The sequence below is a fragment of the Quercus suber genome, unplaced genomic scaffold (genome assembly GCF_002906115.3).
Source record: "Quercus suber isolate HL8 unplaced genomic scaffold, Cork oak 2.0 scaffold_583, whole genome shotgun sequence".
In the NCBI taxonomy this organism is placed as follows: domain Eukaryota; kingdom Viridiplantae; phylum Streptophyta; class Magnoliopsida; order Fagales; family Fagaceae; genus Quercus; species Quercus suber.
This window is the reverse complement of record NW_027070028.1, coordinates 280,684-296,683: the sequence shown is the minus strand read 5'-3', so window position 1 is coordinate 296,683 and position 16,000 is coordinate 280,684. Positions and strand designations below refer to the sequence as shown.

The 16,000-nt window shown below is 34.8% G+C and overlaps 2 protein-coding genes across 2 annotated transcripts in view; one reads left to right on the top strand and one right to left on the bottom strand.

Moving 5' to 3' along the window:
• Positions 1 to 8,014: 8,014 nt before the first annotated feature.
• On the top strand, positions 8,015 to 11,465 carry LOC112001889 (scarecrow-like protein 14). Its single transcript, XM_024034056.2, has 2 exons — positions 8,015 to 10,932; positions 11,049 to 11,465. The coding sequence occupies exon 1, from the start codon at positions 8,667 to 8,669 to the stop codon at positions 10,824 to 10,826; it is 2,160 nt and encodes a 719-aa protein (XP_023889824.2). The 5' UTR covers positions 8,015 to 8,666; the 3' UTR covers positions 10,827 to 10,932; positions 11,049 to 11,465.
• A 2,198-nt stretch (positions 11,466 to 13,663) lies between these two features.
• Positions 13,664 to 16,000, bottom strand: part of LOC112001896 (B-type cell cycle switch protein ccs52B) — a 5,195-nt gene continuing 2,858 nt past the window's right edge. Inside the window, exons 5-10 of the mRNA XM_065764777.1 lie at positions 14,940 to 15,002; positions 14,655 to 14,849; positions 14,317 to 14,418; positions 14,115 to 14,177; positions 13,905 to 13,973; positions 13,664 to 13,796 (exon numbers count right to left, since the gene is read on the bottom strand). Coding sequence (XP_065620849.1) covers positions 13,743 to 13,796; positions 13,905 to 13,973; positions 14,115 to 14,177; positions 14,317 to 14,418; positions 14,655 to 14,849; positions 14,940 to 15,002 — 546 coding nt within the window. The 3' untranslated portion in view covers positions 13,664 to 13,742. The remainder of the gene's footprint in view (positions 13,797 to 13,904; positions 13,974 to 14,114; positions 14,178 to 14,316; positions 14,419 to 14,654; positions 14,850 to 14,939; positions 15,003 to 16,000) is intronic.

Here is a 16,000-nt window from a genome sequence, read left to right as displayed (position 1 = left end):
TTAGTAATATATAGATTGATTGATTAATAAATGTTTAAAACATATAGTTGTTAATATATGTTTTAGCTATATAGTGTTTTTTACAAATTTAATTTTTGTTTTTTTTACTAAAATAAACCAAGATTAAATCATACATCATACACAATACATATAACGTGTATTATACGGGTTAACGACTAGTTGCACTAAAGAAGAAGTTACATTATGTGTTCAGTCAGACCCCACCACCTAATGGGTATGACTTTGTAAACTATGACATTTACAACGTGACCAAGAACCCAAATGCTAGCTACTAGTAGCAATGCAATTTACCAACTAGACTTCAATACCTTGGTTGATATTGTACTACAAAATGCACAGTGACTCCTAACAATAGTGAGACACATCCATGGCATCTCCCTGGGCACCATTTTTGGGTACTGGACTATGGAGAAGGCAAGTTTGACATATAGAAAGACCCCTAAAAATACAACTTGGTGAATACAGTGCCTCTTCATCCTTATGGTTGGACTGCTATTAGGTTCAAGGCTGATAACCCAAGTGCTTGGCTTTTCCATTGCCATATCGAGGCTCATTTCTACTTGGGCATGGGAGTGGTGTTTGAAGAAGGAATAGACAAGGTGGGGGAACCGCCTTCATCTATTATGGGTTGTGGTGAGACCAAAGGATTTGGCAAGCCATAATTAATCAAAATGAAGATTATAAATACTGAATCATTATATTTTTGCAATGAACCAGTCGTTCAGATTTTTTTTTTTTTTTTTTTTTATACATACAGCTCTTGCATTCTTCATAATTCATATGTCAATATAGGTCATACTCTTGTTTTTTTAATTGTTTGGGATGCACAAATGTATTGTTTTGTTCAATAAAGAAATTTCATCTCTCTCTCTCTCTCTCTCTCTCTCTCTCTTGTGAAGTTTTTTTTTACTTTTGATACATCAAGTTGAACTTAAGCCTAGACATGGTCCCAATAAATATCATACAAAGCAAAAAGCATTAAACTCACTGTATGGAAGTTGATAATCACACCGCAAAATTCTCATACCTCGCGTGATAAATTGGAAGAATCAATATAGCACATGTCGTGTTTGTATCCTGTGATTTCCATCCAATAAATTAGACTTTTTTTATATAAAATTTTTTTTGGAGAATCTCCAATAGATTAGATGTAAAGTACCAAACACAAGTCCTTTGTTTTATTGCCTGGTTAACGGAAGAATCAATTGGGCATTTAAAAATCTATACATATATTTCTTTTCTACATAAAGGGGTAATTAAAAATCTTGGATGCCTCGTTTAATGAAAAAGGGCCAAAAAAAGAGTTTACAAGAGAAAATATTAAACGTTAGCAAAAAGCATTTGCAATTGTGAATCATGTTGTGTCACATGCAAGCACTGTAAGAAAGGACATAAAACATTCGAGAATCGAAATAATTGCCCTCTTATATATATTCACTAAAAAGAATATGGGTATCCTCGTACTGATGTGGAATCAGATACTTTCTCCTGTTGTTGTCTCCCTACTCTTCCTTTTTCTCTGTCATAGTTCCTATTTCTTCGTTTTTCTTTTTCTTTTGGGTCTATTGGTAGACTCTTCGAACCTTTTATTGTTTACTTTTAGGAGATTGATTTATCTTTTTATAATTAACCAATCTGAGAAGGAATCGAAAGTGTTATGCTTGTTTTGATTAATTTTTCTGATATCAATGGGCATGTTGTGTTGTGTCTCTCATATGGTGGTTGAGTTAGAAGTGGAACAATTTTTTATTTTTTATTTAATAACAATAAGACTGTTGATCATATATATGAAATATTTCCATAAAAAAAATTTCATGTATGAAAAAGACTTAAAATTAATGCCATGGGCCATGGCACTTGGGATGGTAGTATAAATCCAAAATAAAATAAAATAAAAAGGTTTTAGATTCTGAATAATGGTCTTAATCTGTCTTAAATGAACTATGCTTGTTCTATATTTCATTTAGAATTTATTATTTGTATAACAGTTGCATATAACATTCATCTATGAAGGTGAATCTCATAAGGGTGAGACTCGTCTAGATATGAGAGAAATGTTATATGCAACTGCTAAGCAAAAACATATTTACTTTTTGCTTTTTATCTCCATGCATAGTCTAGTTTTTAGTTTTTTTCGTGCATAACTTTTGTTTGTCAAACTATTCAAGACTTTCAATGTTCAAATTTGAGTTCAATGCAAAAGCAAAAAAGTGGGACACTATTCAAATTGAAGATCTCAAAATTGACAATAATGAGGTACTTGTCGTGAATTGTATGTTTAAGCTCAAACACCTACTTGAGTAGAATGTAGTGGTAGAGTCCAAGAAATGCTGTCTTGAATCTGATCAGGTAGATGAATCCACATGTTTTCATACAGGGGGTTGTGAATGCAACCCATGGTGTACCCTTCTTTACTTCAAGATTTCGACAGGCTCTTTTCTACTTCTCTACTTTGTTTGAAATGCTTGAGATCGACATGTCCCGTGAGCTGAAGAGGATGCATCTTGAGAATGAGTCATATTGGCCGCAAGCAACGAATGTCACTACTTGTGAGGGCATGGAGAGGATTGAGAGGCCGGAGACATACAATTTATCTTTGTTAGTGTTGTTTTGTCATTAGTGTTTTGTATAATAGATGATCTTAATATTGATTATATACCATTGTTTTTTGGAGCAGGTTAATTAATTGGGGAGTGATCTTTTGGCCACCTGGTCATCACATTGCTATGGAAGACCTATTCTTAACTGCAAAGATATATGTGCATATCGTGCTTAGTTATTCCATTGTAAAAGTAATGTGTCAATAAAGATGGGACAATTGGCTTTTGATGTACTTACAAGACAGGACTAGCTGTTTACAATACATAGAGTAACTGAACTTTCAAGGCTGCTCCTTTGTTTCTTAAACTCTAACATAGGAGGGTGATTGCAGCTCTATCAGTCGCACGTATTTAGGTGGTGCAATTAGACCCCAAGGGACAATGATTAAGATGTGCATAAACAATGAAAAGTATTATTCAGCCAAAAAAAAAAAAAAATGGTGTTAGAGAGTTTGGATTTGAATTAATCAACGATAAATTATGAACAGAGCAATAACATAAAGCTTCGTGGAAATATAAACTTAACTTTATACAAATGTTTTTGCGAATACTTAAAAAAGGGTACCATATACTATTGAAGTATTTGAAAATGATTAAAACTAGTGGTAGAATTGAACGAATTTTCAATTCTACTGGTAATTTTTTTTTGGCAAGGTTTTATTTTATCTTATCATTGTTTTTTTATAAGCTTATTATTAAAATAAAAAATAAAAAACCTAAAGATAGGGACCATTAGAAGTGTTTTTGATATATCAAGTTTGAACTATGTTCTAAACATGGTCCCAATAAACATCGTACAGAGCAAAAAGCATTAGATTCACTGTATAAATGTTGATAATCACCTTGTAAAATTCTCATTCTAACATGATAATTGAAAGAATTAGTCAAGCACGTGTCATGCCTATATCCCGTCGAGTGGATTACACTCAGAGCACTAGACACAAGTCCTTTATTTTTTGCGTAGTTAATGGAAAAATCAATAGTTTTTTTATTTTTATTATTTTTTCTACATAAAGTGGTATTTAAAAATATTCGAGAATTAAGAGAGTAAGTAGTATTAATAAAAATTAGCAAAAGCTTTTGGATTTGAGAATTAGAAAATACAAATGCAAGTAGGATGTACTTTAATTTATGCTAGGGTCTCTCCCACATACGTGTGAAGCCACGTTGTGTCACATGTGAGCACTATGACAAGGAGATACTTTTTCTTCTAGACATACTTGATTCTACATCCAAGAAGTATTTTTGATATATTAAGTTTGAACTATGTTCTAGACATGATCCCAATAAACATCGTACAAAGAAAAAAGCATTAGATTCACTTTATAAATTTTGATAATCACATCGTAAAATTCTCATTCTAACATGATAAGTGAAAGAATCATCAAGCACGTGTCATGTCTATATTTCGTCAAGTGGATTACACTTAGAGCACTAGACACAGTTCCTTTATTTATTGCTTAGTTAATGGAAAATTAATTGTTCTTTTTCTTCCTACATAAAGTGGTATTTAATAATATTTGAGAATTAAGAGAGTAAGTACTATTAATAAAAATTAGCAAAAGCTTTTGGATTCGAGAATTAGAAAATACAAATGCAAGTAGGATGTACTTTAATTTATGCTAGGGTCTCTCCCACAAATGTGTGAAGCCACGTTGTGTCACATGCGAGCACTGTGACAGGGACATACTTTTTTTCTTCTAGACATACTTGATTCTACATCCAAGAAATTAAATAATTGTCCTCATATTCTTAGGTAAAAAAGAAAAGAAAAAACGTCCACCCAAAAAAAAAAAATCAAGTGTCCTCGTACTGATGTGCTATCATTTTTTTTTTTTTTTTGACGGAAGATGTGCTATCATTTGATACCCATCTTCCTGTCTCTGTTCATGTCTCCCTTCTTCAAACTTTTAATCATTTTATTGCTTACTTTTAGGAGATTGATTAATCTTTTTATAATTAACCAATCTGTAAAGAAAAGGAATCAAAAGAATCATGCTCGTTTTGAATAATGTTTTTGATACCAATGGACAATGGGTATGCTGTGGTGGGCTTTGTACTTGTACTCGTTTAAGAACTTTTATATGGTTGTTGAGTTAGAAGTGGACTTTTTTTTAAAAGGGAATTAACAATAAGACTGTTGATCACATATATGAAATAATTGGATAAAAAAAAAATTCATATATGAAATAGGCCTTGGTCCCAAAAAATAATAATAATAATAAAAAGAAAAGAAATAAACTTTAATTGGTGATGGGATGACAGTATAAATAAAAATAAAAAGGTTTTAGATTCTGTAAAGATGATCATAATTTGTCTTAATTGAATCATGCTCACTCCATAATTCATTTAGAATTTTATTATTTGTATACTAGTTGCATATAAGATTCTCATATAAAGGTGAATCTCACATGCGTGATACCAATCTCAATATTATATTATACACAAAATATCACCTACCATTTTAGAGGCCATGAAAGTAATTAAGGATGGACGACCCAGTTTGAATATATTTAAGTAGAATAGAAAAAATTACGGTTTAGGTTTTATTTTATTTTTTATAGTGCCATGTCATTTAAAATTTTTTAAATGGCTTATGCTTTACCATGATGCATTTCAACTGAAAATTATTCTTCTTAGATAAAATTTTGGTAAATAATTCATTCATTATACAACATAGAAACTCCAGCAAAGAAAGATCAATTACCCAAAATTTTACAATATACATTACACCTGAAATGTTGTTTATTTTTGCTTAATTTATTTTGTATGGTGTTTAAGACCAATGTTGGCCTCTGTAAAGTTGAATTTAATCAACTAGTATATTGGCTTTATTTTGTGCTAAATTTGCTTGTAATTTAGCAATTAGTAATCCTGTATTTAGGTAGGAATTATGTAAGGGTACTGAGTGAGAGAGTGTGAAGAAATGCTCAAGATTGTGCAAGATGCATGGATTCCCGACTAACTCGTGACTGGCAAGCCGCTAAATGCAGCACACGAGTGAAGCATGCTAGAAGATGAACAGTCACGCCAACTGGAGCACTATAGGACAAAAAGTCTAGCCTAACTGTTCTGTTATCTCGCGGCTTAAACTTGCGACTCAACCAAGTCGCGAGGTCAAACTGCCAGACCACTTTGTTTGGGAAAAACTGACCCTTCGCATCCCTTCTCACCCAAGTATAAATATCCCTTAAACCCATAAAATGTAGAGAGCTTCCAGAGAGAATTTTAAGAGAGAAACCCTAGAGAAAAATAAGATTGATTCATCCACAATCTTCACATAAAAACTCTTCAAATTCCTCTACTCTCATCCTCTCCATTGTTACATCCTTGAGAGGTTCTTACCCAAATCATTTTCTCACCATACCTACATTTGTGAGAAGGTCATTTGGTGCTTTGGAAAGCAGTTAAGAATGGACTAATGGTTATTGATTAATGCTATGGGTTATAGCGGAATCTGGTAAGCTAGAAAAGACAAAGGTTCGGCGCAACCTCGTTGGAGCAAGAAGTTTGGAAGGTTTAGGTACTTGGGTAGATTAAGGTTGGAGGGTCTATTGCTGTTCATGTATCCCAACTTTATTTTCTAGTGGATTATTGACCGCTTGAAGGGTGGTGGAGAGGTTTTATGTTGAGGGTTTTAGTTTTCTCTTCGATAACACATCATTGTGTTGTCCTTGTATTTGTATCTCTCTTTTTTTAATCTTTACCATTTAATTTCTGTTGTGGATATGATTTTAATTGGTTTAGATTCTTTATCAATTCTGGCATAAGATTGTTATCATTTTCTGCACATACATTATTTGATATAAAACTTGAATTGGTATCTTGCTTATTGGGGGTCTAAACTTTCATAGTGTTTTACACGCTATTTGAACATTTAGCCTCAAACAAGCTTCAAATCTTGTTGTGTCGAAGACTAGTATTGGTGCAAATGAAGTTTCTTCTCAAAGAAAATGGATATAACTTTGTTACTATTTATGATTGGTAATATCTGTTGACATTGTATTTTTCCTTAGGGTTTGTAACACTTGAGCATATGTGAAGAAACAAAAGCTTTTTGAGTTGAAGATCTGCAACTTGGAAAATCTCAACATGAAAATTTGTTTGTCCTTCACACGAGTCAGACTTTGTTTGTCTAATTCCAATAGGAGAAAGTTGTATTGTGCTATTATAACCTACTTATTTTTTTTTAATAATTCAATAATTACAATAAGTAAAGAACAAAATTTGAACCAGAGTTCTCCTTATAAAGGAGACCAAACAATACCATTGAGTTACAAGACTATTAACAATCTTAACCTACTTATAAATACAAGTGAAACACAATTTTTTAACCTGAGAAGGGTGCCATACCATTGAGCATCTTTAGAGCCTTTGTTTCCAAAACTCAAAAACATCTTTCTTGTTCTAATCCTAGGTCTATGTCATGCATCTTCATGTTATACCTTTAACCAAGAAATTTAAAAAATGCATGTTTGTTGAAAGTGAAACCACAAAGTCCTTTCATCTTGCCTTGTACCAATGCATGCATTGAGATCATAGAGTTCTTTTGAAGAAGACGTGTCATTTGTGGAGGAGTTTAATTAGAAGAAGTCTAGAAGTTTTGGATTTTCTATGGTGATGTCACCAAGAGAAAAAAGTAGATTAGGCGATTGCATGAGAGAGAGAAAGAGAGAAAATCTTATTTCATGTTTGGTTTGTGTGTGTGTGTGGAGGGGGGATAATGCGTATGGGACTCACATGTTAGTGAGACATTGGTCGTAAAAAACCGATGCATACAATAATTCTCTTCTATGGACTCACATATTAATGAGACATGAGTCTCATGAGATTAGTGTAGGAGATACTTTTTTTTTTTTTATGTTGTGTGTGTGGTGGGGGGGGGGTGTCTGGGGGCGATGGGCGATTATGTTCAGTTGTGTCAGGGATGAGTGGTGACAACAACAATTGAGTTGTTGTGATTTGGGCATAAATTGTTCTACGCCCCTTTAGAGTTGTAGAATAATTTACACCGCATTGTGTAATTTGACATATTCAGTTGGGCCAAACACCCAAAAAATTTGAAAAATGTATTACACATCTACACCAAAACAAAACAAACGCTGCTTGAGTATCAAATTCTAGTCAGATCCTAAAAGTAGTTGACACGGGGACTAAAATTCTTAATTTGGCATAGGTGTCATCTAGCTATTGGTTTGTTGAATAAAGAATATACAGAGAATTTTTTTTTTAGAAGATCCAAAGTGGAACACTTTGATTGCTTTAACTAAAATCAAAAGTTGTATAATTGACACATACATAGAGGAGATGTTTTCTGCTTTCTGACTAAAATAGTGCGACTCTGACATGACTCTTCCTGTCCTCTGTCTCCTACTGGTTGAATTTTTTTTTTTTTGGGGTCACTATTGCTGGCATCTTCTTACTTATTCATTCTTCTTCTTTTTTAATCCCATAAAAAATAAAAGACTTTGTATTTTATACTAATTTCGTATAAGTAATGTCAAAAGAGAACCCTTTTTTTTTTCTTTTTCTTTTCTTAAGATTCCATACTTACAATTCAAAGCCTGGTCTAGCTAGCCTCTCTTTCTGTTTCACTTTTACTGGAACAAAATCTGAAAGCTCAGCTCAGGTACTTCATCGTTGACTACCAACTGCTTTAATTTCAAACAGTTAAGCTAGAAAAGATTGATTTGATGTTTCCTAGGACTAAGGTCCCATTGTAATTCTGTACTCAAAACTGTAGCAAATACTAGTGTTCCAATAGTTGTAAATTTTGTCATCTGTTTTAATGTGTTCATTTTCTTTATTCAATGTTCAACTTACACTTCTGATGCAATCTATTGCCAAAGATCTCAACTTTTTTTTTTTCTTAATCTAGTCGCACATGTTTCTATGTAGCATTTCATTTTGCTGGGGGTTTTGTATTCTGGGTTTTGAAATAGACTTCTGTGGGAGAATTTAGTGGAGGGAATCAGTTCTGGAAAAAATACTTTCTGGGTAAACCTTTTTGTGTTGTGGTTATTAGTTCTTTTTATGTAGATAGTCATGGATCATCAAACCTTGAGCGAATTCTACGGTTCCACTTCTGTATTGGAATTCTGTGATGAGATTTATACTGATACTGAGAGTAATTTTGTTGAGCAAAACTGTGCAAGTTTTTCATTTTGGCCACCTGATGCAACCCCCAGTGACTTAACCCCTACTTTGAGTGTGAAGCCAGAAGTAGATTTACATGAGGACTATGATTTTAGTGATGCAGTTCTCAAGTACATCAACCAGATGCTTATGGAAGAAGATATGGAAGAGAAGGATTACATGCTTCAGGGGTCTGAAGTACTTGAGGCTGCTGAAAAATCATTATATGAGCTTCTTGGAGAGAAGTATCCACCTTCTCCTGATAATGTTCAGCCTTATTATGTGGATCAAAACCATGAAAGCTCTGATGAATATTATGCTTTAAATCACAGTGACTCAAGTTGTAGTACTAGCAATAACAACTTTGTGATTCATGGCTGGAATTGTGATTTGGTTCAGCATAAATCCTCAATTATTGCTCCTCAGTCCACGTCTGAGCCATCTTATAGCTTGTTGGAAGGCACTAGTAATATTCCTGAAACACTTTATGACAGTGAGTTTATTTTGCAATTTAAGAGAGGGTTTGAGGAAGCGAGTAAGTTTCTTCCAAGCGGCGACGGTCTTGTTATTGATTGGGAGAGTAATGCATTTCTTGTCAAAGAGCAGAAGGAGGAAAGTAAGAATACCTTTTGTAAGGCTAAGGAGAAAGATGGGAATCTGTACTCCCTGGATGGTTTGAGGGCAAAAAATAACCTTCATTCTGAGGATGTGAACTTAGAAGAAGGGAGAAGTAGCAAGCAGTCAGCAACTTCTACTGAATCTACTGTGAGTCCGGAAATGTTTGATATGGTTTTGCTACACTCTGAAGAAGATGATTCTGTTCTTTGTGAAGCTGTGCTGAATGAGAAAAGCAAGAACGTACAGCCAAATGATCGGTCCAAAAGGTCAATTAATGTAAGAGCCAATCGGAGGAAGACTGGAGGTAAAAAGGGTGTGGTGGATTTGAGAACTCTTTTGACACTTTGTGCAGAAGCTGTTGCAGCAGATGATCAGAGGACAGCCATTGAGCGACTGAAGCAGATCAGACAGCATGCTTCTCCTGTAGGGGATGGGATGCAGAGAATGGCTCACTATTTTGCCAATGGTCTTCAGGCACGCATTGCTGGCTCTGGTACTCAGATTTACAAAGTCATTATGACTAGGCGAACGTCAGCTGCTGATGTACTGAAAGCTTACCATCTGTTTTATACTGCATTTCCATTTCTTAAGGTTTTCGATTTCTTCTCAAGTAAGACAATTATGAACTTAGTTGAGAACGAAACAAGACTCCACATTGTTGATTTTGGTATTCTTTATGGTTTTCAATGGCCTTCCCTCATACAACAGCTCTCCGCAAGGCCTGGTGGACCTCCTAAGCTTCGGATTACTGGTATTGATTTTGCAGAACCAGGTTTCCGACCAGCACAGAGGGTTGAGGAGACAGGGCACCGCTTGGCAAACTATGCAAAGACTTTCAATGTTCCATTTGAGTTCAATGGAATAGCACAAAAGTGGGACACCATTCAAATTGAAGATCTCAAACTTGACAATAATGAGGTGCTTGTTGTGAATTCTATGTATTCGCTCAAATACCTACTTGATGAGACAGTAGTGGTAGAGAGTCCAAGAAATGTTGTCTTGAAACTGATCAGGAAGATGAATCCACATGTTTTCATACAGGGGGTTGTGAATGCAGCCCATGGTGTACCCTTCTTTACTTCAAGATTTCGACAGGCTCTTTTCCACTTCTCTACTTTATTTGAAATGCTTGACACCTACTTGTCCTGTGAAAATCTGGAGAGGATGCTTCTTGAGAGTGAGTCATTTGGGCCGCAGGCAATGAATGTCATAGCTTGTGAGGGCTCAGAGAGGGTTGAGAGGCCGGAGACATACAAACAGTGGCAGCTTCGGAATGTGAGGGCTGGATTTAGGCAGCTTCCTTTGAATCAGGAGATGATGAACACTGCAAAGGACAGGGTGAAATCATGCTACCATAAGGATTTTGTTATTGATGAAGATAGCCAGTGTCTGCTACTGGGCTGGAAGGGACGAAATATTTTTGTACTCTCTTTTTGGAGGCCTGATTGTTAAATGCATGATCATTGTTGTTCAACTAAGGCAACATTGAATACTCCTAGCTCATGTTGCCCTTTGTTCTCTATGATTTTGCCTTGGATTTCTTATACACAAAGCTAAGGTATTAAAGCTTTCTAGTTAAATTAAAATTTATCTTTGTTAGCGTTGTCTTGCCATTAGCATATTGTGTAATTGATGATCTTAATTTTGATTAAATCGTTCTGGTTTTTGGAGCAGGTTAATTGGGGAGTGATCTTTTGGCCACCTGCTCATCATGCTGTGGAAGACCTATTCTTAACTGCAAAGATATACGTGCATCTCAATGCTTAAATAGTTAACTGTGTTTCAAGAGACAAAAATATATTCCATTTTAAATGTATGTAACATAGATGGAAACTTTTTCAGGCAATTGGTTTTTTGACGTAGATACCTATGTATACAAGATAAGACTAGCTGTTTACAGTACATAGTAACTGAACTTTCAAGGCTGCTCCTTTGCTGCATAACTCATGCTCTTAACATAGGAGGTCGGCCTAATTGCATCTTTATCAGTCTTACGTATTTAGGTGAAGTAATGAGATCCCAAGGATCAATGATTAAGATGTGAACCAATATGTTTCCTGTAAACTAAACTTCTCACATTTAGTGTAAATGGTGTATTTTGAACTACTTTCTTTACCAAATTTTCGTGTTCACTGTACTTTATGTTTCTAACTTGTAATGTAGAATGTGCAGCAGCATTTCTCAAAGTGTAGCTGGCGATACTGAATATGGGTATCTGTTTCACTAATTGGTTAAACAAAAAGGGTTGGGGAGGAGATATATGTTGGGTTTATATGCTGAGTATTTAACTAGCGATATGCATTACAAGGGTACCTTTGACCAAACCTGAATCTGCAGAGCAATTGATGTCCTTGTAACGAAACATCCATGCTAATAGATGAAATCAGGGTCATTTTAGATTTAATGTCCATTGTGCTAAATTTGTCTTAAACCCATGCCAATTCATCATATACATAATCATTAAAAAAAAAAAACCACAAAAAAATGAGTTAGATGGTCAAAAAATATTATCATCCGAACACTAATGCTCATATTTGTGCTTATAAATGTGCAATATGTCTAGAGGCAGACAAAATTTTTCATCAATTGAGGTAACATGATGTGTTTGCTACTAATAATAGTTAGTGTTAATAGTAGACTTATGTGAAAGTAATGTTCCAATCACAACTTATCACACACTAGTAGTTTTGAAAACAATTATGAAACATTTTGTGTCTCTTAGCATTACTCAAAAACCACATAATTGGTTTATTTTGGATTTGAATTAAATCATCGAAGTACTATGTCAAATTGATGACAGTCAAATCTTTGTTTTTTCACTACTATCAGAAGAAGAATAATATTACAACCTTATCAATCAGATGGAGGGATAAAATTTATATTTGAGAAGCGTTATGGAACTTTGTAAATAGTAAAGGGACAACTCATGCCATCAGTTTATTCTACATAGCAAAAATGTAAAAGTCACGTGTACATGACTGGGACACCTAAGTCCTTGTTTTTGTAATTATTTTATCTTATTTCTCATGTTCAATTGTAATTATTTTATTTTATTTCTCATGTTGATAATGTACTATGCAATCCTTTCTTATCTTGTTTTTGTTTGTCTTCTTTCGTACTACTACTTTGGCTATATTCTTTTGTAAAGAGGCAACTAATGCAATAATAAATTCTCTTTCACAATTTCCATAGTCTTCTAATTCCGTAGTCTTTTATATTCTCCTTGAGTTTGTACGAAAGAACATTAAAACATTTTAAAAAAACCGGTTAGAGCATTCCCATCAACGCTTTTAAAATTTTAGCATTTAACATCTCAAAAAATCACTTTATTAATTTTAACAACTTATTTTACAATACACCAAACATCAAAAGTTTTATTTTTTTACCATTTCGTTTAAAATAATATAAACTACTCATTAAAAATAATAAAAAACAACTACACAAACCACCCTTTCTACCACAAGCATTAAAATAATAATATATTTTTTAAGATTGGAGCTACAGTGAGCTTTCAAAGATGAAATCTCACTGCAGCTCAGTTGCTATTTTTTTTTTAAGTTTAAGTTTAGAATGTTTGTTGTAACTTACTTTTTGGTGCTTTTTACAAATTTGATGTTAAAATTTAAAATTTATAGCATTTAACATTCTTGATGAGAATGCTCCTAAGTATCCTGTTTATAATAAGGTTGAATTCAGTGACTTAACAAACACTTTTTTTTTTTTTTTTATGGGACTTAACAAACACTTTTCATCAGCTCTTAGTTGATAATGTTAGGTCACAGTACCCACTAATCCATTGTAGTCCAGCCCGGTTAGGATACCTGGCTTTCACCCAGGAGACCCGGGTTCAAATCCCGCAATTGAAAACTCCTTCCAATTTTTTTTTTTGGCAAAAAAGCCAAAAACTGCAAAATCCTTAAACCTCAAAAGGGGTTCTAGGAAAAAAAACAGAGAGTCAGAAAGCAAAAAAGCCAAAAACTGCAAAACCCTTAAACCTCAAAAGGGGTTTTAGGGAAAAAAAAACACACACACAGTCAAAGAGATAGAGATGAATGGTGCAGGAGCACCAGATTTCTTCTACAGAGAAGCTCAACGCCTTGGCTATGTTGCTCGCTCTGCCTTCAAGGTACCACCTTTCTCTCTCTGTCTCTCTCTTTTACAATTTTCTGTTCCTTTTTCCATACTCACACACCCATCCGATATCTTTCTCTGTTTGGGAAAGAACAGCTTTTGCAGATGCAGAAGCAGTACAGGCTGATAAAACCCGGTTCCTCAGTTCTCGAATATTCACGTGTGCAAAGAATATCATTGAATTTGGGTTCACCCAAGAGACCGAAGACCAAAACATATTCACGTGTGCAAAGAATATCATCGAATTTGGGTTCGCCCAAGAGACCAAAGACCTGTGTCTCTCACTGGTGTCTAAAAACACACAATAGGAAACAAGAGAAGTGAATTAGAAAGAGATATAGCAAAGTGCAGTTTGATTATTATCAAATATCAAATATGGTTTGCTATGGTCATGCTTACTGGTGTTTTCATGGATGGGAAGACATTCCAAAACCGGAGGGTTTCATCACCTGCACCAGTAACTATAGTCTGCAGGAGGCAATTGAGTTCAAATTAAAACATTTCTATATGCATTATAATATATATTTGCATCTATGTTTGGTGTTACTCCTGTGCTGCCAATCAGCTACACATGCTATGAAAAATGCTTTAAAGGAAATGATGAAGTACCTGACCATCGGGTGACATTGCAAGGTAAAGCACTCGCATACTATGTCCCGTTAGAGTTGCAACCTATATCAATCCAAAATTTTCAATAATAATAAAAAAAGCAGACAAGTCTTGTCTATAATTTCAAAGGTTATTTACTTTAAACCAAGGTTTGCTGACAGATTATGATGAAAATGAAAATGTTATGACTAAAAAGCTATACCTTTGTCATTGATGGATACTTCCACACCATAATTTGATTCTGGGAATACCCATGAGTGCTTACTATTTCATTCACATTTTTACTCCATGCAAGATTGCAAACCTGCATGTTAAGCAGCAAACTCTATATAAGTATTCCTTCAGCACATGAATTTATTCAAGAACAAATTTCCACATGACAGGATCATATGTTGTCTGAATTGGCAATAGCACCCACTTCCCCTCCCGGCCCTTATTAGAAATCATAAGTTGCCTATGGGCATTTACAAAGGCTAGTAGAATTTTTTTTCCCTTACAAAAATCAACTGGAATGATGCATAAAGAATTGAAAAGAACTACCTGGCTCCCCGTGTCAACGCTGTTCAGTTGGTGGCCGTTTGTGGTGTTCCAGAAGCGAATACATCTATCAGCTGTTCCACCTCCAGATGCAAGAAGGCCACTTTGGTGGGGTGACCAAGCTATGGCCTTGACAGCAGCTGTGTGCTCTGTTAGTCTCAAAGCTGGTTGCTGAGAATGCTGGTTCCAGACCAATAGCTAGGCTCACCAGCAAGAAATCAGATTAGTTATTGAGTAGACACAAAGCTTCCAAAGAATAAGAAACAACTAAAAGTTAGTGATGAATACCTGATTATCATTGCCACCAGATGCAAGTTCCCTATCATCATGGGACCATTTTAGCCCACATACCTGTTGCATTGAAGTTAAGGAAAGGTTAAGAGTACTGCTATTTTCCCTATAACTTCTCTGTTTTCTCCCATTAAGTTGTGGTCCCCGTTAAAGATAGCATATCAATAATGTTGTATTATAACACTTAACAGAGGATATGATCCTCTATAAAGCTTCCTTTTTTTTTTTTCGGAGAATTCAAATCCTCTATAAAGCTAAATGACAATAAAAGATATGTATAGGAAGCTCCAAGTAGGTGGGACTAAGGGCTTTCAGTTGATGAAAAGAGGAATTAGGAAATTTTCAATGGCTTCACCTCAGACTTGTGGCCAATTAGCTTGCTAACGAAGTCATTTTGAACCCGAAGATCATGTTGAAGTATGTTGCGATCCCTGCTTCCAGAGGCCAATGTGCGCGAATTCCATGCTAAAACCCCTGTTCTTGTTTGATGCCCACCCATGGTTCGGACTTTCTTGCACTGTGTCCCATCCCAGACCTACAACAGTATACCAAAATGCTAGCTTAATTTCAACTCTATAAGAGACTAATTGAACATACTAGCCTGCAAAGAAGATGTGATAATTAAAGGATCATATGCAAGTTTAGAGGACTAGCTACCTGAACTTGACCAAGATTTGTACCAATGGAAATGAATGAACCCTCTCGGGTCCATTGGACAGAACACACACCATCATTAGGTCCCAAATCACACAACTTTGTTACCTGAGAACAAAATGGCATAATAGAATGTTACACACAACCCATACCAAACTCTACTTCAATTTGTTCCCAACAAAGTAATACCAAACTTACTTTGCTGTTTGATGCACTCCATAGATAAACACAGGTTCCCAATCCAACTGCAAGGACATTTTGCGAGGACCAATCCACTAGGTTCAAGTAAAAGTCATCTTGAAGTGATGGAGCATCTAGAACCTGCCACAATTTAACTTCAATGATCAACCACATTTTTTATTCCTATATCTATCACTACATTATTCTCTTTATAATTCATTCAA